The sequence below is a fragment of the Capra hircus genome, chromosome 10, assembly GCF_001704415.2.
Source record: "Capra hircus breed San Clemente chromosome 10, ASM170441v1, whole genome shotgun sequence".
NCBI classification, from domain to species: Eukaryota; Metazoa; Chordata; class Mammalia; order Artiodactyla; family Bovidae; genus Capra; species Capra hircus.
This window is the reverse complement of record NC_030817.1, coordinates 419,272-440,178: the sequence shown is the minus strand read 5'-3', so window position 1 is coordinate 440,178 and position 20,907 is coordinate 419,272. Positions and strand designations below refer to the sequence as shown.

General features: G+C 41.2%; 1 protein-coding gene across 3 annotated transcripts in view; it reads left to right on the top strand.

Moving 5' to 3' along the window:
* The window catches only part of CASC4 (cancer susceptibility candidate 4), an 87,394-nt gene that overhangs the window by 64,071 nt on the left and 2,416 nt on the right, over positions 1–20,907 (top strand). The window contains exons 7-10 of one of the 3 annotated variants that reach the window (XM_018053826.1): positions 1,282–1,380; positions 2,326–2,496; positions 14,576–14,743; positions 15,123–17,633. In XM_018053826.1, the coding sequence (XP_017909315.1) occupies positions 1,282–1,380; positions 2,326–2,496; positions 14,576–14,743; positions 15,123–15,193 (509 nt within the window). In that variant the 3' untranslated portion in view covers positions 15,194–17,633. Of the gene's footprint in view, positions 1–1,281; positions 1,381–2,325; positions 2,497–14,575; positions 14,744–15,122; positions 17,634–20,907 lie in introns of those variants that run through there. The other 2 variants (XM_018053827.1, XM_018053828.1) reach the window with 2 other exon arrangements.

The following is a 20,907-nucleotide window of genomic DNA, read 5'->3' as shown; positions in this document are numbered from 1 at the left end:
CTTTTTCACTCTCCTCTTTCAATTTCATCAAGAGGCTTTTTAGCTCCTCTTCACTTTCTGCCATAAGAATATGTTGTCTAGGTTGGTCATAACTTTTCTTCCAAGGAACAACCGTTTTTTAATTTCATGGTTGCAGTCACCATCTGCAGTGATTTTGGAGCCCAAGAAAATAAAGTCTTTCACCATTTCCACTGTTTCCCCATCTATTTTCCATGAAGTGATGGGATCAGATGCCATGATCTTAGTTTTCTTAATGTTGAGTTTTAAGCCAACTTTTTCACTCTCCTCTTTCACTTTCATCAAGAGGCTCTTTATTTCTTCACTTTCTGCTATAAGGGTGGTGTTATCTGCTATTCATATTTCTCCCAGCAATCTTGATTCCACCTTGTGCTTCATCCAGCCCAGCATTTCACATGATGTACTCAGCATATAAGCTAAATAAGCAGGGTGACAATATACAGCCTTGACGTACTCCTTTGTCGATTTGGAACCAGTCTGTTTTTCCATGTCCAGTTCTAACTGTTGCTTCTTGAACTGCATACAGGTTTCTCAGGAGGCAGGTCCGGTGGTCTGGTGTTCCCATCTCTTTCAGAATTTCCCACACTTTGTTTTGATCCACACAGTCAAAGGCTTTGGTGTAGTCAATAAAGTAGAAGTTGATGGGTTTTTGGAACTCTCTTGCTTTTTCCATGATCCAGCAGATGTTGGCAATTTGATCTCTGGTTCTTCTGCCTTTTCCACATCCGGCTTGAACGTCTGGGAGTCCACGGATGACTTTCAGTTGTCCCCTCTTTATCTGTTTCCCTTCTCTGGAGTTTTCATCTTGTTCTCTGCCTTTCTGTCACATTAAGCTGCCCAAGGTTGTGGTGCAATGAGCGATAATTAACCTGTTTGCCTGTTGCCTTCATTTCTTATGGGAGAAGAGAATCCCAACAAGTTTTCAGTGTATCTGAAGAGATTCATTTATTTATTCATTCATCAAATTTTAATTGAGCTCCTGTTATATGCCAGGCACTATTCTAGGTATTGAGAATGTAGTGGTCAACAAGACAGAATTCCTGTCTTGTATTCTGGTCAGATTTATTGATCACCAAAATCTGTTATGGATGGTACAATATTTCAATTAGTAACCATAAATTATTAATATACCAACTCTAAGGACTACAAAATTAGAATAAGCATCATAGGATTAATGTAGTGTAAATAGATTCATGGTGGTTGGTTTTATAAACCCTAATATCACTGGGAATAATATGGATCTTTTTTTTTTTTTTCTTTTAGCTTTAAAGAAACCCCCCGTTTCCTTCCCTCAATATGAACGTCATCAAGTAATCTCCCATCTTCCAACTGGACAACCTCTCTCCCCAAACATGGTTCCAGGTATGAAGTCTTATTCTTAAAAGTCCATTTGCAAATCAATGTACTGGCTATGTATTATTACGTAGGGAATGAAACCTGTCATTCAGGAGCGCAGTGAAGTGCCATTCATGCTTCTAGTTAACATTATGTACTGTCAGATGACTGATAAACGCTCAGGGAGAAATCATTACAAAGTCAGCTTTGTCTAAGGGACTGTTAAGAGCAGAAGAGTCACTTGTTCTGCCACCCTGGACTACCTTCCCTTTCAGTATTGCTGGCGTGTATGTACTTACCTTCCTCAGAATGTGCTCAAGTGTATCTCCCAGAGGCCTCCTCAAAGTTAAGAGATGCATCTGTATTCAGCTCCCTACTCTAAACTTTTCTGTTTGTTTTCTGCTGAATACCTACTCAGTTTGACAGGAATGTTCCCCTAAAGTGAGAATTGAGATGAATAAAATTCATTGTAATAAAGATCTAAATCAATTCTTTGATGAGTTAAAAAGAGAAGTGAAGGAAAGAAAAGATATATCCAGGAGATACTAATAAGAATCAGGAGCTGTGTCACTGTGTAGATGAAAATGGCTTTGGGAATAGAAATTCTAAAAGCCTTATGGATTTTGGCGATTTCTGACAGCAATTTAGAATTTGGAGGGAAGATGCAGATATCACTGGCTTTACATTAGTCCATGAGGTCTCAGAGAGTGAGTGACTGGAAAATCATATATACTGTTGGCGAATAAGTTTGTAATCAGTAATAAATATATCTCCCTGGGAATGGTCAGTAAATATCACACAACTAAAATCACATTGGTTATAAGCTTTGATTAAAGAAATAAAACAAAGCTTAAAAAAAAAAACCCTACCTGCTAACCCAGTATCAGGTAACAGTGTGTCTTACTTTTCCCAAGTAGGTCTCATGAAATTTTTCTGCAAAATATGACCTTAATTTGATTATTTTTGCCTTAGATTCTCATATAAACCACAATGGAAACTCTAGAACTTCAAAGCAGAACCCTTCCAATCCTCTTCAGCGTTTAATCCCAGGCCCTAACTTGGGGAGTGAGCCCAGGATTCAAGCAGGAGCTCCAGAACAGGCTGCCAAGGATGGAGCTGGCGGTTTCCATAAACTGAAGCAAAGTAAGAAGCAGTTGATAAGCATTATGCTGAAAAGATTTCTTCAAATGTACTGATTTACAAGGCTCAGTCTGCATCTTCATTATGATAATCTCTGACGAATGTATGGTAAAGTTCTACACATATAAAGAGAAAGCATGATGGTGGTGAAATTTTAAAGAAAAGTAGGTTTTGCATATTCCAAAGAACACATTCAAAGGCTTCTTTTGTTCTCCAGTATTAAAAAAAAAATTTAGGTGAGTTGATTTTTTAAAATGCTGTCAGTTCTTATGAAGGAAGCATTTTTTGAGCAGTGAGGAAAGACAATATTCTGTTCAGCTAGTGACTGGAACTTTGATGAGAAGGGAGGGAAGCTCGAGTCTTGGAAACTGGGTTCTGGAGCGATGGAGGCTGCGCGGTGGAAGGCGCGACGCTGTTTGCTTTTCCATTTCTTCCCGCTGCGATTTGCTTCATTTAGGTTTTAGGAGAGAACTGAAAAGAAATGGAGCAGGGTCATAGAACTGGGTAAGAAGGTTTGACTGCTTGACTGTTTCAGAGATATCGTTATGACAAGTGGAAAATACCTGTTTATTTGCATAATTCTCTAATTGGTAGATTTTCAAGTTGTAGAAGAAAAGTTTTGGGTAGCTGACAGAATTAGGAACAGGCCAGCTCTCTCAAACTGTCCTTTTCACTGCCTCTGCTATTCAGACCTTCCTCCCTTCAGCTTCTGAATGGACAGGCTGTCTGAGAGCTCCAGTTAGCTTTGTTTTCCTTTAAGGATGGCTTCACGGCAGCAGCTCTCCAGAGCAGTGTTTAGGCATTTACTTGTACACAGGTTGTTCGTATGAAGAGACCTGCACAGTGTTACATTTTAAAATTGCTCTTATGAGGATTATTCCTATTTCTGCATCTGTACAAACATACAGTTTGCTTACATTTAATTGACTTTCCTTCCTTGATGTTTTAAAGCCTATCCATGTATCTTGACTGAAATATTATGTAAAAAATGTTTTTGTGTACAAGGATATGGCTAACATTTTAAATACAGTGAAAAAATATTTCCTCCAAATCTTGTTGGAGGATTGGCTTCAAAACTTTTTAGCTCAACAGGGAGAGGTTTATGGTAAGGCCAGAATCTTCCTAAGAGAAAATATCTTAATTTGATCACTCAAGATTTTCTTCTATTTATAGTTTCTTCTGTAAAAATTGTTATCACTCTTTTAGCTCCCAGCCAGTCTTTGGGTAGCTGTGACTGGAAAATCACTACTTTCTGCAAGCTTTTTCCTGGCCATGTCCTGTGGTGTGCAGGTTCCTAGCTCGCCGGCCAGGGACCAAGCCCACGCCTGTGCCTGTGCCCCTGTATGGTGGGCGCACGGAGCCCTAAGCTCTGGACTGCCAGGGAATTCCCTACAATCTCTTTTTAAAAGAGTTTTAAAATCTTATTCTGAACTCTTTTCAATATGTACAGATAGAGTTGAAATCAGTGTGAGCACTGTTTTGTGGTTGATTTCTTACATGCGTTTTAACTTATCAAATGGTTATGTAGTTGTCATTAAAATATATATACACACACACACACATAAAGATATATACATATATTCCATTGTATTTAGGCAATAAGAATAGTTCACCTAGCTCTGCTCTTTAATTGATTGTTTAAATTATTTCACAGTGTCTTACGTTAGCAGTCATGACTATGATTATCTTTTATTTCAAATTATTTCCTGCTTCTACTTTGAGTGTTCTTTTTTAAGTATAATCTCCTGACTGAATTTGCAAAGTACTTGACTAACTTTATAGCTCCTGTTACAAATTGTCAGATTGTTCTCTAGGACAGTTCCACAGTGTCACTGGAGGTTTAAATTTGTGGTAAAATACATATAAAATTCACCAAAGTGCACAGTTCAGTGGTGTTCAGCACATTCGTAAAGGTGTGCAGTCATCACGACTGCTTTCTAGTTCCAGAAAGTGCGCGTTGATTCAGAAGGGCACCCCGCGCCCATTACGCAGTCACCCCCCGTTTGCTGACACCCACAGTCCTTGGCAACGACTGACCTTATTTCTGACTGTGGATTCACCCGTTCTGGATATTTCATGTGAATGGAGTCACGCAGTATGTGGCCTTTTCTGTCTGGCTTCTTTTTCTTGGCATAACGTTTTCAAGGTTCAGCCCTGTGGCCCTTTATTCCTCTTCCGGCTGGATATCACCCAGTCCCATGAATACAGTTGGTTTATCCGCTCACCCATAGACGGGCATCGGGATTGTTCCCGCTTTTCGGCTCTTGTGGCTAGTGTTGCTCTGAACATTTATTGACAAGTTTTTGTTGAACACTCGTTTTCCACTTCTTAAAGTGTTGTTATGTACGTAGGTGTAGAATCGCTGGGTTATCAGTAATTCTGTGTTTAGCTTTACAAGGAAAACTGTTTCCCACGGCAGCTGCACCGTTTCACAGTTCTGTCAGCAATGCATGAGAGGTCCAGTTTCTCGACGTCCTGGTCAGCACTTAATTTTTTCCATTATTGTTGTTTCCGCCGTTGCCATCCTAGCACGTGTGACGTGGTATCTCATTGCGACTTTCATTTGCATTTCCCTCGTGACTGATGACAGTGACCATCTTTTCATATATTTGTTGGCCATTTATATATCCTCTTTGGAGAAATGTCTATTCAAGTCCTTTGCCTATTTTAAAATTGGGTTGTTTTCTTTGCTGTTGAGTTTTAAGCATTATTTCTATCTTTTGGATACTAGATCCTTATCAGACATACGATTTGCAAATGTCTCGTCCATTCTAGTGTTTGTCTCTCACGCTCTGATAGCCCGACAACGCACCAGGTTTAATCTTGATGAAGTCCAGTCCGCCTGTTTCTCTTCTGTGGTTCATGGTTTTCGTGTCATGTCTAAGAAATCTTGGCCAAATCAAAGGTCATGTTCTCCTCTAAGGACTTTATAGTTTTTGGTCTTTTTTTTTTTTAATTTGAGGCATAATTGACCTTCAATATTCTATTAGTTTTAGGTGTACAACATAATGATTCAACGTTTGTATACATTGCACAATGGTCACCACAATAATAGTTTTAGCTTTCATATGTAGGTCTTTGGATGTGTTTTAAGTTAATATTTACATATGGTGTGAGGTAAGGATCCAGTTATACTCTGTATACGGGTATTCAGTTGTCCCAGCACTATTTGTTGAAGAGACCTTCTTTCTCCATTGAGCAGTCTTGGCATTCTTGTCAAAAACCAGCGGATGGCACGCCCATGGGCTTATTCCGGGCTTTGAGCTCTGTTCCACTGGTGGCAGATGCCAGCAGCACACTGTTCTGTTCGCTGTCACTTTGTAGCAAGCTTTGAAATTGGGAAGTGTGAGTTTTCCAACTTTGCCCTTCACTGTAAGATTATTCTGACTTTTGGACTCTCTGACAGTTCCATCTGAATTTTAGGATCTGCTTGTTTATTTCTACTAAAGAGACAGTTAGGATTTTAATAGAAATTTATCAACTCTGTAGATTGCTTTGGGGAGGATTGTCATCTGAACAATATTAGGTCTATTAATCCATGAAGATAGGATGTCTTTCCATTATTTTAGGGCATCTTAATTTTTTTCAGCAATCTTTATAGTTTTCAGTGACAAATCTTATGCCTCCTTGGTTAAGTTTATTCCTAAGCATTGTGTTCTTTTTTATGTTACTGTTAATCAGGTTGTTCTCCTAATTTTCTTTTCAGATTGTTTATTGCTAATGCACAGAAATATGACTGATTTTTTTTTTCCCTTGGCTTTTGGTTCTAAAATTTTTAATGCAAATTTCTAAGAATATGCTAATATTTGGGTTCATTTCAAAGATTAGAATGTATTCTATTTTCACTCTTTTAGAATCATAGGTATGAATCATTGTTTTTAAATATACTATAAAATATACCCATGTCCTATATATTAGCATATATAAACATACTTAAGTCAGTATTTTGAATATGACTCAAAAATCGTATGAGTATTTTACATCAAATACATTTTTTCTTTTGCTTTTGTCCTGCCTTCGCCCGTTTCTCCCACGTCCCCACCCCAGCCTCTGCCGGCTATCCATCTATCCTTTGTATTATGAGTTTTATTTCTGTTTGTTTGTTTCACTCCTTTTTTTAGATTCTACACAGAAGAGATTATATGGCACTTGCTGTTTCACTTGGCATAATGCATCACGGTCCAGTCATGTAGTTGCAGATGACAAGACTTCATTCTTTTTACGGCTGAATAGCGTTCCATCACACATACGGACCGCACTCTCCTTATCCATCCACTCACCCGTGGACACTTAGGTTGCTCCCATATCTTGGCTGTTGTGAGCAATGCTGATGTAGCATGGAGGTGCACGTATCTTTTCAAGTTAGTCTGTTCGTTTTCTTCAGATAAGTACCCAGAATGGAACTGCTGGACCCTAGGACATTTTTCCGCTTTTCGAGGAGCCTGCATAGCGCTTTCCATCTGAAGCCGGCGTGCCAGCGCTGGCTTCCTTCCCAGCAGTGCGTGAGGGCCCTTTTCTTCACGCTTCTCCAGTTAGGACTTGTTTTTGTTTGTTGATCTTGTATCCTACAACTTAGCTGAATTTAACACAGTAGGTTTTTATTTGTGTCTATTCAAGCATATCCATCTTGACTTATGAGACTCTTCATTTCTTTTATAGAAAATCATCTGTCTTATTTGGCCATATATATACTACTACATTTTCACTTTTTTTTAAACCACCAGTGGGTTATTTGATCTCTTTGGAATAAGCTGTGCTGTGCTAAGTCGCTTCAGACGTATCTCGACTCTTTGTGACCCGCCCCCCAGGCTCTTCTGTCCAGGCAAGAACACTGGAGTGGGTTGCCACGCCTCCTCCAGGGGAGCTTCCCCACCCAGGGATCAAACCCGTGTCTCTAATGTCTCCCGCTTTGGCAGGGAGGTTCTTCACCACGGGCGCCACCTGGGAAGCCTGAGCTTGTGTCCAGCACTCGGAAACAAACGGTCTGAGAAGATGCAGGTACTGGCAGAGCAAGAGCCTTGATTGGAAAGCGGAGCTCAAGCCGAGAGCAGCAGGGCCGGGGAACCCAGGAGAAGCCCTCTGCCGCGCGGTCCATAATCTCGGGGTTTAGCTGGTGCTGTTAGCTCTCTGGTTTTGTCTGGCCAGTGACCTTGCCCATGCCCATATTTGGCCTGATCCAGGGCCTCTCCTCATGGTGCGTGCATCTCTCAGTCAAGCTGGTTTCTAGCAGGAGGGTTTCTGGAAGGTTGGCAGGACATATTATGAACAGGTGTCACCTCCCTTCTCTTGTCTGCTCCCCAAATCTTCTGGTTAGTGTTTGGTTATTGGGCCTTCTGCTGGTGAGACTGCTCGTGCCAGCTGTTATTACCATGCCTGGCCACGGTGGGTGGTTTTGGTGAACGGTTTCCTAACAGACCATTCAGTTCAGTTCAGTCGCTCAGTCGTGTCCCACTCTTTGCGACCCCATGAATTGCAGCACACCAAGCCTCCCTGTCCATCACCAACTCCTGGAGCTCACTCAGACTCATGTCTGTCAAGTCAGTGATGCCATCCAGCCATCTCATCCTCTGTCGTCCCCTTCTCCTCCTGCCTCCAAACCCTCCCAGCATCAGACTCTTTTCCAATGAGTCAACTCTTCGCATGAGGTGGCCAAAGTATTGGAGTTTCAGCTTTAGTATTGGTCCTTCCAATGAACACCCAGGACTGATCTCCTTTAGAATGGACTGGTTGGATCTCCTTGCAGTCCAAGGGACTCTCAACAGACCATTAGAGGTAATATAATCCCAGTTAGTCTAGACTAGCAGCATCCACATCGGCTGTGACTGTTAAAAAGACCTCAGACTCGACCCTGGACCCACTTATCTTCACATTAAGGTGTGAGACTCCACTGTTACGTGGTTTCCTCATTTTGTAGGCAAGTAAAACCAGATCCAGAGTTTAATGTACTTGAGGCAAATCGCAGAACAGCCGGGACTGTCCTCAGGTCCCTACCCTTAGGGTCCCTGTTTTCCACTGTATTATTTTCACTACCTCCTCAGTACTTTTGATGTTTGGGGAAAATTCTCTACTAGTTCCTTTTCTTGTTCTCTTTCTGGCAGACTCTAATCATACCTGACCGCTGTGCTCTGCTGGCATCTGTCTGATAAGCCCTTCTTCATATCCCTGCTCTCTTGATCGAGTCAGGCGCTCCCTTCTCACACTGCGGTAGACCCTTGAGCAACTTGCAGACCGCAAAAGGAAGAAAACAGTAAAGACAAGAGCAGTCACGAACGCAGTGGAAAACACAGAATAATTAAGAGAGAAGAAAATTTTAACATACCCCTAGTGCGTTTTCTTCTGTTTAGAAGATAGACAATATTCTAACACTTTGACAATAAATTTGAAAACTTAGATCAAATTAGTAGTTTCCTGGAAAATTGATTACAAATATTAACTTAAGATTTAAGAGCCTGAACAAAAACCAATAACATTAAATAAGTTGAATAGGTAATCAAAAGTCTCACCACATCCCAAAAGAGATGCTGCTTTAAGTAACAGAGTTTAACTAGATTACTAAATTCAGGATCACTACATGAAATTGATAATTAAATCACAAAACGAAGAGACGAGTGAAAATAAGACCCCTGGCACAGATCAAGACAGGAAGAGATGGATTAACAATATGAGGAATGAGAGAGAATGTATTAACATAGATCCTGCAGATAATGATATTAGAGGACATTTAGTGATTATAAATCAATATTTGAAACACTGCTTGAAAATTTAGAGAAATGGATGATAGCCTAGACGAACACCTGTATACACACTGGCTCAAGAAGATGAGGAAAGTCTGAATGGTCTCATATCCCTCTGAAATATTGAATCTGTAATTTAAAACTTTCCCTTAATGAAATTTTCATGCCCAAATGGTTTTGCTGGTGAATTTTTCCATTTAAGGAAGAAATCCAACCAATCTAGCGTGAACTCTTCTGGAAAACTGGAAAGGCACACAGACTTCCCAGCTCATTCTATGAAGCTGGCATGTGTGGGCTCCCACTCCAGCACCCTGCCTGGAGAATCCCAGGGACGGCGGAGCCTGGTGGGCTGCATCCATGGGGTCGTGAAGAGTCAGACACGACTGAAGCGACTCAGCAGCAGCAGCGTATGTTGATTAGCGATATTAAGGATGCTATGAAAAAAGAAAGTTACAGGACAGTCCCTCTTATTAGCAGAGATATAAAAAATCTTGAAAAAATGTTAGTAAATCAAGTCCAGAGATAGATAAAAGTTATGTACATAATGCCCATGTTGAATTTATTTTCAAAATGCAGATATTTAATATTTGAAAAGCAGTCTATGTACTATAATTCACCACATTCATCAAATATATGAGAAAAATCAAATGATTATCTCAATTCATGCAAAGAAAACATTTGAGGAAATTCAGTTTGGTTCAGTTCAGTCGCTCAGTCAGTCGTGTCTGACTCTTTGAGACCCCATGGACTGTAGCACGCCAGGCCTCCCTGTCCATCACCAACTCCCAGAGTTCACTCAGACTCATGTCGATCGAGTCGGTGATGCCATCCAGCCATCTCATCCTCTGTCGTCCCCTTCTCCTCCTGCCCCCAGTCTTTCCCAGCATCAGGGTCTTTTCAAATGAGTCAGCTCTTCACATCAGTGGCCAAAGAATTAAGGGAATTCAGCCTGTATTTATTAAAAACAGCAAGCTGTTAGCAAACTAGGATTAGAAGGTAATTTCCTTAATCTGGTAGAGTATCTGCCAAGATCCTGTCACAAACATCATGCTTGATGGTGAATTATCAGAAACGTTCTTCTGAAATCCAGAAGACTAGGATAACCACTATCATCACTTCTGTCCAGCTTCTCACAGGAGGTCCTACTCAGCAAAACAAGTGCTAGAAAGGAAAATAAGCCGAGTAGAGGTGAGAAAGGAAGTAAAACTGATAAGCCAACATTAAGATGATTTTATATGCAGAAACATCAAAAGCAGTATAAATTATTAAATAAATATCTTTAGCAAAGTTATTAGATGTGAGATTAAAAGTTAATTGCATCTATATGTCAGCAGTAAACATATAAAATGAAAAATTTAAAAAGAAACTTTTTAAGATTATTGTAAGTTATTTTTAAAAAACATTTCCACCTAGCAAAAACAAACATTCACCATAGATCACTTTGTTAGGATAAATTTGTCCAATCAAACTGGTATAGCATGGCTCAAGGGCTCAGAAGTTGTCTCCCAGAATCAAGGCAAGAACCAGTCCTGAAGACAAGACTTTTCTTTGGAATGTACCATAGGTATAGGAAGCCTCTTAAAATCTCTGACTTTAAAGGTCGTCCATAATTATTCCCAATTTGCTCATCCAAACTTCTACTTTATAATTTAAGTCCAGTCAAATCAGTCTCTCTCCTGTCTCCTGAACACTTGGTCTCATTCTTCCTTATTTGAATGCTCCCTTCTTTCGCTCCGTCACAGTGTGATGCACTCGCCTCTTTCGAGGTGAGCGTGACGGCCGTCGTACTGCAGAAACCCGACGCCCCTGTGGTTGAAACCTTCCTTTCTAGCTCGTAACGCACACTGATTTCTCCTTGTATAACTTTCTGTAAGTATATTGCCCGATAATTATATAATTTATACAAATTTATACATTTATATGGAGAAGGCAGTGGCAGCCCACTCCAGCACGCTTGCCTGGAGAATCCCATGGACGGGGGAGCCTGGTGGGCTGCAGTCCGTGGGGTCGCAAAGAGTCGGGCACGACTGAGCGACTTCACTTTCACTTTTCACTTTCATGCACTGGAGAAGGAAATGGCAACCCACTCCAGTGTTCTTGCCTGGAGAATCCCAGGGACGGGGGAGCCTGGTGGGCTGCCGTCTATGGGGTCGCACAGAGTCGGACATGACTGACGCGACTCAGCAGCAGCAGCAGCAGCAGCAACATACATTTAAATATATATAAATATATAATTTTTACATTGCTCGGCATTATACATTTTATTTACATAGTCATATTCATTCACTGTGAAGCTTGATGTCCCCTACTTGACTGGCAAGTAGCGAGTTTATGTTGTTAACTCTGTTTTTTTCCTTTCTTGTTGTCTATCGCACTGTATATATGACAACGTGAGTTACTGTTGTGGTCATACATTCTTGTTATTGATTTTCTTATTGTCTCTTGAGTGTTGCTGTAGTTGTAGCATGAACATTTTATGACTGAATTCAAGCTAGTCAGAACATCAGACACCTTTAAAAAGAGAAGAAACTTTGTAAATTGTTCTGTTGGAATATTATAGTAGGAACAGGTTGACCAATTCTTTGATTAATATGCCATGTTTGATAATATTAGTTAAATTAATTGTATTTTGCAGTAACATTTTTAGATTAATTTTTGGTCTCTATTTCATAATTCTGATTAAAAAATGAAACTATTTTCTTGGAGGAAACTGTGTACCTTGAGAAACTCACTTGGTAACTACCAGGTTAAAATGTTTATGTATTTAAAACAGCAATTTCACATTGCATAAAGATGATTTAGCTGCTCCAGGCATTTTGTCCATAATATTACATATTAAGAAAAACAAAAGGTAGTTTTCTGTAAATCCCTTTTTTCCTTCTTATGTTGGCATCTTTTGCTCTATCATTAGAAGAAGAGAGAATCATAGCCACCAGATTGTCCTTTTTTCATCGCTGCCATCAGAAGACAGGTTGTCTTTCTCACAAAGAGCGTCTTTCCTCGTGCTACTCTCTTTTCCTCCTTGACTCTTGTGTGTCCATCTATTTTCTCTCCCTCTCTTTCCACCAGCTTACGTGTTCACTGCATACGCCCAGCTCTGTTCTGGAACAGATTTAAGATGATTCTCTGTGCTTTCTTGCTGGCCCCCTTTGCTTCAGTTTCCTCTTGTAAACGGCTCCCCTCAAAACCCCTACGTGAGCATGATTTGTTCTTTAGCTATTTTTAGTTAAAAGAAAACCTGATTGACTATTTTTTATTTGCTGTATAGCTGTTACAGTATTATATTATTTTCGCATGTGCACCATAGTGATTCAACATTTTTTTAGTTTCTACTCCCTTTAAAATTGCTGTGAAATGTTGGCTGTGTTCGCTGTGTTGGGCAGTGTGCCCTCGTGGCTCTCTTACTTTACACGTGACAGTTCGCACTTCCTGCTCCCCTATCTTGCGCTTCCTGCCTCTCTCCCCTCTGGTAACCACTGACTGTTCTCTGTATCTGTGAGTCTCTTTCTGTTTTCTGATATTCTTTAGTTTGTTTTGATTTTTAGATTCCACGTGTAAGTGATAACAGAGTATGTATCTTTCTCTGACTTACTCACAAAGCATAATGTCCTCCAGATCCATCCATGTTGTCGCAAATGGCAACATCCTCTTCTTTTTTATAGTTAGTGTATGTCTCATAGACACACACACCGCATCCTCTTTATCCGTCTGTCCTCTGACGGACATTAGGGTGCTCCCACAGCATGGCTACTGTGAGCAATGCTGCTGTGAGCAGGGGGGTCCATCCACCTTCTTGACTCGGTGTCTGCATGCTCCTCAGGTACTCGCCCAAAAGCGGAATGGCTGGTCACGCGGCAGTTCTGTGTTTAGCTGTTTCTGGAGCTTCCGTAGTGGCTGCACCAGTTCACATTCCCATCAGCAGTGTGCAAGGGTCCCTTTTCCACCACACCCTTTCCAGCCTTTATTATTTATAGGCTTTTCTATGACACCCATTCTGATCCGTGTGAGATGATACCTCATTGTGGTTTTGATTTGCATTTCCCTAATGAGCACTGTTGAGCATCTCTTCATGTGCCTGTTGGCCGTCAGTATGTCTTTGGAAAAATGTTTATTCAGTCCATTTTTTAATCAGGTTGTTTGTGTTTTTGATATTGAGTTATAGAAGCTGTTTATGTATTTTGGATATTTTCTGATTGACTCTCTATTCAGCAATTAAAAATATATTGGCCTGATGACATGGTGAGCCATCTGTGCAATTGACCAATACCTCCATAATTCTTTCTCTTTGAACTTAACCTTACTTAACAAGCAGAGGAAGTTTGTCTCATTGCAATGTGAATTTTTAAAATATAATTCCCCAAATTTTAAACCTATCACAGAGTTTTTATAATTTCTAAAAGTCTTAAATCATCAGTAAGTTAATGATATCCATATTTTAAGGATTGGAATAAAATTTACTTTTATGCTACTTAAATTTAATGTCAAACAGAGTTTCACTTGTGTTTGGGAGTCAGATCTTAGTTTGCGTGACATTTGTATTTTCGATGTCCATTTACTGAATAGCTTTGTGCAGCACATGTTACATCTGTTGCGCTTCCTGACTCTAGTTACTAGCATGTGTGCAAGGTAGGTCGACTTTCTTAAGCCTCCCTGTCGTTGACTTTCAGAAGTCTGGTTTGGGAAATGAGAGAATAGATCAGAATTACTTGGGATGTTTTTCAAAACACACACTACTAAGGGATTCTAATAATTTACTCTTTGCCGTACCTCCTTGGCAATGCATGGCTATGGTGAATCACTGCTGCTGAAGAAACTTAAGATAGCTCACCAGTATGTTAGTTTGTCTTATTTTCCAAAAAGAAACTGCATGGTTTCTACAAGCCTACATGGTACTCATTTATTCTGATAAGAAAAGTTATCAAAATTATTCCTGGAAAGTAATATTTTATAAAACAATAAATGACTACAGGTTTCATATATGTATTATGTCTACTCATAAAATTTTTGGTTCTTCTCCTAAACTGTTAAGTTACACAAATACATTTATCAGAGAAGTTGTTGGTTATTAGGAAAACAGTTTTGAAAATTGTGCCCTTTTCTTTAAGAAAACATTCAAACCTTAAGTAGCAAGTACTGAAGTTAATACACAGGAGCAATTCTTAAAATTATTTTCAGTCTTCATTCTTATTTCCTTTTATCTTAAATAACCTTCAGAAAATGTATCTTTTTTATAACCATATCCTAAAAGTTGCCAGGGTTCACTTGTCTGCTTTCTGATCTACCTCCAATATAGGTCCCTTCTTTTCTTCTCCCTTCACTCTTGATTTAATCCTCTGCCTACTTCACAGGCCGATTCTTTGATGAGAATGAATCCCCTGTTGATCCGCAGCATGGCTCTAAACTGGCGGATTATAATGGGGATGATGGTAACGTAGGTGAGTATGAGGCAGACAAGCAGGCTGAGCTGGCTTACAATGAGGAAGAAGATGGTGATGGTGGAGAGGAAGACGTCCAAGGTGAGCGTGGGCCTGGCCTCCATGCCGTGACCGTGAAACCCACCTCCTAAATTTTTTGGTTGAATTTGTGTAGAATTTTCCCCACTTATTAGCAGTACGATCTTCATACAGAGAGGTAATCTGTGCAGTTTTTCAATTCTATTTTGAAAACCATTTTGTGGTAGCGGTATTTACAGATCTTTAAATGGATCATATTAATTGTTTTCATTTTTAGCTATTATGTTACATGTTTTAGTGACTTTAGTTAATTTGAAACTCAAACACTTCAGAAATTTTAGCACTAAATTGTTTAAACTGGCTCTAGACTTTACCTAAGGCAAATACTCCCAGAAGATAATTCTTTTCCAATTTCTCATCTGAAAACATTTCATCATTCTAGGTACAGATTTTGACCAGACAGCCACAAAGGGAATGGTCTCTTCCACACTGAAGATAAGATTATTTCACTAATGATTCAGCAGAGGAAGTCTGTTTTTAAAATTTTTCTGAGAGGTTTAAAGTTTATCCTTACCAGTTTGTGAAGACTTGTCTGTTTTATGTTTAATACACAGATTCAACACATTCCCCTGTTAACCGTGTCCCTTCTGATTTTAACTTAGTGCAAGTCCAGAATCCGCCCGTGTGCACGCACCCTGCCCATGCATGCATGTCCGAGTGTGCTGCTTATTGCAAGTTCTTAGGCCTGTTTTCTGCCTGCTTATCATTTAGTAGTATTTCTGGAGCTTTTTCTCTTTATAAAAATTGATTATGAAGTTAATGTGTGATGTAGTCAATTTTATAACACATTGCATGAAGTATTTTTCAATGTAACCTGTCTTGATTTCTTTCTTAACTCTTTTTAAAGTAATTAAATTTTATTTTGGTTCCTGAGAAGAATTATCTCTGTAAAACTCAAGAAAACATAGTTGTCCTAGAATGTTACATATTTAATAGAAAAAGGGGAACTAGTGGCGCTGCCTTCCACCTAGGCATTACTTTGATAGCAGAGTCTAGTGTTAGAAGAATGGTTGTTGGGAATAGAAAGAGATTTATAGTTATGTAAGGACATATCAATGAGAACTTCTCAAACATTTTTGGTATCATTGAGAAAATTGTACTCATCCATTTTTCTAGTATCATCCGTTTTTCATAAATCTTACCGTTTCGTTCTCGTCGCTTTTGTAACCTGTTTGGATTATATTTATTTGCAATTATTGTAACGATGCCTTAAGGCGTTCTCATGCGTGCATACCATATCGCCAATTAGCCTGTAAGCTCTTGGAAGGCAGGAGTTTCCATTTATTTTTCCATCTATTTTGTTCGCGTCATTTTCTGCCTTCATTTTCACACCCCCCAAAGAGCCCTTAGCACCCACAGGACCCTTGGGAAACGCTGCTGACTGGTCATTTTGCGCCTGTCCCACTGAGCTTTTCCCCTGTGGCTGTGACCGGCCAGCAGCCCACTAGCTTCCGGTCTCACAGCCTCGCTGGGTTGGCTTTAAGCACTCTGCTCTCCTGCCGTCTCCTGGGGCCGTTCTGCCGTTGTTATTAGCGCCGTTCATTTCAGCGACCACCGGGCTCGCTTCTCCTGCTCGCTGCCTTCGCGCCCGCGGCCCTTGCTGGTGCTGGCCGCGGGGCTCTCGCTCGCTGCCTTCCTGCCTTCTGTGCGACTGCCTCGGCCTCCAGCGCCCGCCCGCTCCCCGCCCTCCCGCCGCGGGTCCTCACGGCCGCTGCCACCCCCGGTCCCGGCCCTCCGCCACCCCTGCCCTTCCTTCCCCCGGAAGATGAGTGCCCTGACTCCGGCGCCCACGGGGCACGGCCTGCGGTGATGCCCGCAGGTCAGGGGGGAGGGGTGGGTGCGTGCCGGGGGCTTCCTCATCTGCACGTGGGTCTTCCCTGAGCAGGGCGTTGCCATCTGACTTTTTTTTTATCCCGTTTCGAGGCTCACTAGATGAGAGCGGCAGCAGGATAGGGCAGCTTCCCCGGGACTCCTCCACCACCGGGGCGGAAAGATGCCAGAGCAGCGCTCCAGCAAACGCGGAGGGAGGAGTGTGTGTGAGCCGACTACTCAGGAACATTCCGGAAACCCGGATAACTTTAAATAGGTTTCAGAGAGTCTCTAGATATAGTATTAGCTGTCTAAAACGTGGGAGGGAAAATTATGGTTCTTCTCTGGCTCAACAGTATGTACTTCCAGTGATCACTGTTTCAGGAGCTGAAAGAATTCATCCGCAGATCCCATGTGGAAATAGTAGTTGGGTTCCCGGGTCAGGTTGCACGCGAAGCCAAAGCAGGCAGTGGACGCGAAACGCCACTCGCCGCGGAGCCGGGAGCCAGGCTGCGTGTCGCTCTTCGGGTCTTTTGTACTCGCTCGGCCACCGTTTCTTCATCCGCATGTGAGCGTGTTGAACTGAAATAAACAGATGGCCCTTCTCAGTTCTAAAATGTTGTGGTCACACTCACGGTGGAATCACTATATACAAGTGTTAGGGACAAATGTGTTTCCTATTTCAGCATGCCTAAAACAACATCTTTCCCCAAACCCTGGAAAGAAAGTGGGGACTTTATGCCACCACTGAAACTCTGCAGGCAGAGATGTCAACAATTGAAGCTTGCGCTTTAGAAGCACTTGAACGGTTCTCCCATTAGGGGCCTGCTCTACTCTCCATAGGATTAGGAGCAGGTTTTTTGTTTGTTTTGTTTTTTTCTCAAGCTGTTGTTGGGTCCCTTGTATTAGAGATTCTACCTGTGGGAGTGAGGTTCTAGCTTCAGAGGTTCTAGCTAAGGACACCGACTTTGATCTCTGAAATTCTGAATTATGAAATGCAGGCTTTGACAGCGTCTCTAGCTCAGCTGGTAAAGAATCCTCCCGTAATGCAGGAGACCTGGGTTTGATCCCTGGGTTGGGAAGATGCCCTGGAGAAGGGAACGGCTACCCACCCCAATATTCTTGGGCTTCCCTTGTGGCTCAACTGGTAAAGAATCCACCTGCAATGCAGGAGACCTGGGTTCGATCCCTGGGTTGGGAAGATCCCCTGGAGAAGGGAACGGCTCCCCACTCCAGCATTCTGGCCTGGAGAATTCTATGGACTGCATAGCCCATCGGGGTCGCAAAGAGTTGGATGCGACTGGGCGAGTTTCACTTTCACTGCCAGCAGGGAGCTGAAGCAGCCAGATCTCTCTCTGATGTCTGTCGCTGCATGTTGGTCCTTTGGGTCAGTACTGCCGGCCGTGTTTCCTGCAGAATTAAGGGAAGCCTGTTTTCCCTGTATTTACAGTCCCGGTTTGATTTTTAATTCCTGGTTTCCTGAAGCATCCTGACTGAGAGAAATATTTTTTTATTTACATTGCTAGAAACATTTTTTCCCAATGAAAAAGTAACTAAGCGATGAAATCCGGAAGCACTGCGCACCTGCGGGATGGATGCTCCAAGCCATTTTCATTCCAGTGAGGACGTGGATGTTACAGATTCCCTTTCCTCTTTTCTCTAACCCTATAGAAGCTCCATATTGCCGAATAGATACGGAGTGCACACCGCTGAGCAGAATCCATAGGGCCCAAATCCCTGGATTCTGGAGCCAGACTGCTTCTGAATCGCAGCTCCACCACTTACTAGCTCTGTGACCGTGTGAATTACCTATACCTCCGTGCCTCAGAATCCTCAGCTGTAGAACAGGGATAAACATAGTTACCTAACTCAACAACTGTTATGTGGATTATATGATTAAAATATTTATTCAGCACTTAGAATAGGGTCTTTCACACTGTAAGCACTACATAAGTGTTTGTTGAAGAAAAGAATTAAAAAAAATAAAACAATTACAGAATTTTTTCCCCTGGTTTGCATGCTTTACAGGACAATCGCATTTTAGCCTGTGTATTAACCTGTACATGTTAATGGAGCCTCACTGCTTACTTCCCCAAGGCATTCTTGGTTGGTGGAGCTTGCCTTCTGGAGGTGGTCCTTTCTTGACTCAAGAGCGAGTTTAGAAATTATTTGACAAATCATAAGTATCTTTATATTTAATAGTCATTTTATGTCGCTGAGCTATTTACAGATCTGCTGCTTCATAAAATGAAATAAAATATTAGTCCATATAATTATATTCAGTGGCTGTTCTCCTACATCAGATTTGGTTAGGGAATTTCGTTGCATTTATAGATAAATGCAAAGAAGTTGTTGGTAGAACGTGAATTCTGGTTAGAACAGCTCCACTGGGAGTGAGCGCGAGTCCCTGTAGATGCGGGCTCGGTGAAAGAGAAGGGCAGGCGGAAGTCCTGAGATTATGAGAAGCAGTGTGAAGACACTAGGTTAGAGTGTGCTGTAAAGCATAAATTAGTGAAACCAACAGATTCCTCCTTAAGTTTACAGGGGACTTTCAGAAGTAAAGACTGCCTTCCTATGCATTAATATACTTTGAAGCAGGAAAAATAGTTGTTATCCCTATTCTACCAAGAAGGTAATTGGGAGTCTAAAGAGGCTTAGGAATAAGATCAAGTTTGTTAAGTGCCTCAGCCAGGACTAGAATTCAGTTTTTCTGTTCCCATAACTTTGCTCTTGTTTTCTCTTTACAGTTATTTATTTTAAAGTCTCAAAGGTAATCTCATTTTTCCTTTTCACAATTTTCCTGTTAATTTTCTAGAAATTCTCCTTTATATAGTAGCTCTCCCCACTGCTCTGTGGCGATTGTTTTCGTCTAGTTGCTAAAGTCCTGAAAGACGTGTTTATAGCCACGCGGTGGGTTCCCATAACATGGGTCTTAAGGAGAGCTTTCCACAGAGGTGCCTGTGATTATTTCTCTTTCAAAACCAAGATGATTTATTAAAGTACAAAGAGTTCTTTAATAAGAGAATGATTAGTATGTTTTTAAAATACAAATGTGATTATGGATATAATTTCAGCCTTTGCAAATAACAGATTTGGGGTTATCATTCCTATTGAATTACAGTATTTAAAATATGAGATCAATTTGCCAGAGTATGAAGAATGGTCACCTGCAATTCTAAAAGAGAATTTCTGTAAAATTAACAGGAAAGTTATTGAAGGGTGAGAGAAAGTTGGTTTGTTTGGCATTGTCAATGACTAACTGTAAAGAAGAAATAAGAACATGTCATTGTGGAAGGTTAACACATAGTACATGCACTGCCTGGGGAGAAAGGGATGGCAACCCATCCAGTACTCTTGCCTGGAGAGCCCCACGGACAGAGGAGCCTGGGGGCTGCGGTCCACGGCGTCACAGAGTCGGACGCGACTGAGCAGTCCCTGCCTGGCACACTGCCTGGCACATGACGTACACAGCACCCACCGCACAGGGCGTCTTTCCCGAGCAGAGCGTCGCCGCAGAGCACCCTGGAGAAGCTGAGAGGAGACAGCCCGTCCGCCACAAGGAACAGAGTGGAGGCAGCCACAGTGAACGCGAATTTGGAGTCCGACATCTAAGCTTCTTTAAATTTTATTTCCCAGTTATGATAGGAGTACTTTCAGTCTGCCAAAGACTAATCTATTGGGTAATTGTAACTGAACCAAAAGGTAATGAAAGTTATTTTCAAGGCCGTGAAGGAGCCAAAAGATGTCATTAAAAACCATGTACTAAAAAATATAGAGCCTCTTAAGCTCTAATTAAAATACTAACTTTAATACTCTGAGCAGTCTTATTTCAAAACCTGAAGAGAGAAATAACTATGAAACTAGAAGGAAGATTGTTCTTGGTAGTTAAGCTGAGAGTAGGGAAGTGACGGGTGATAGCCAAGGACCCAGAGAAACCTGTCAGTGGCCAAATAAGTCAAATTCTGAAGCACTATAGGAAGTCGTTTAATATAGCCACTAAAGGTGACTTTGAGGATGTGTCTAGTTATATTTTATAATACTTTTTTCTCTTTTTTGGGGGGTCAGGAAAAGTGTTTTTTTTAGTTAATATACTCCATTTTGGAAGTTGCTGGTAAGCTGTTTGGAGAGGAGCAACGAAATTCACTAAAATATGGGGGTTCTGAGTAACTTTTAGTCTGCTTTCATTTTCTGATTTTTACATGGTGGTTATGGATTAATTGTATTATTAGAAAAAATGCTTGTTTTTTAAAGGCATGAAAATGTGCAGAGAACAATCGCTACCAAGGCGCTGAAGGACTGGCTTCCGTGCGCGCAGAAATGAGGCGCGCGGGGCAGCCGCCCAGCGCTTCCGGGGCCCG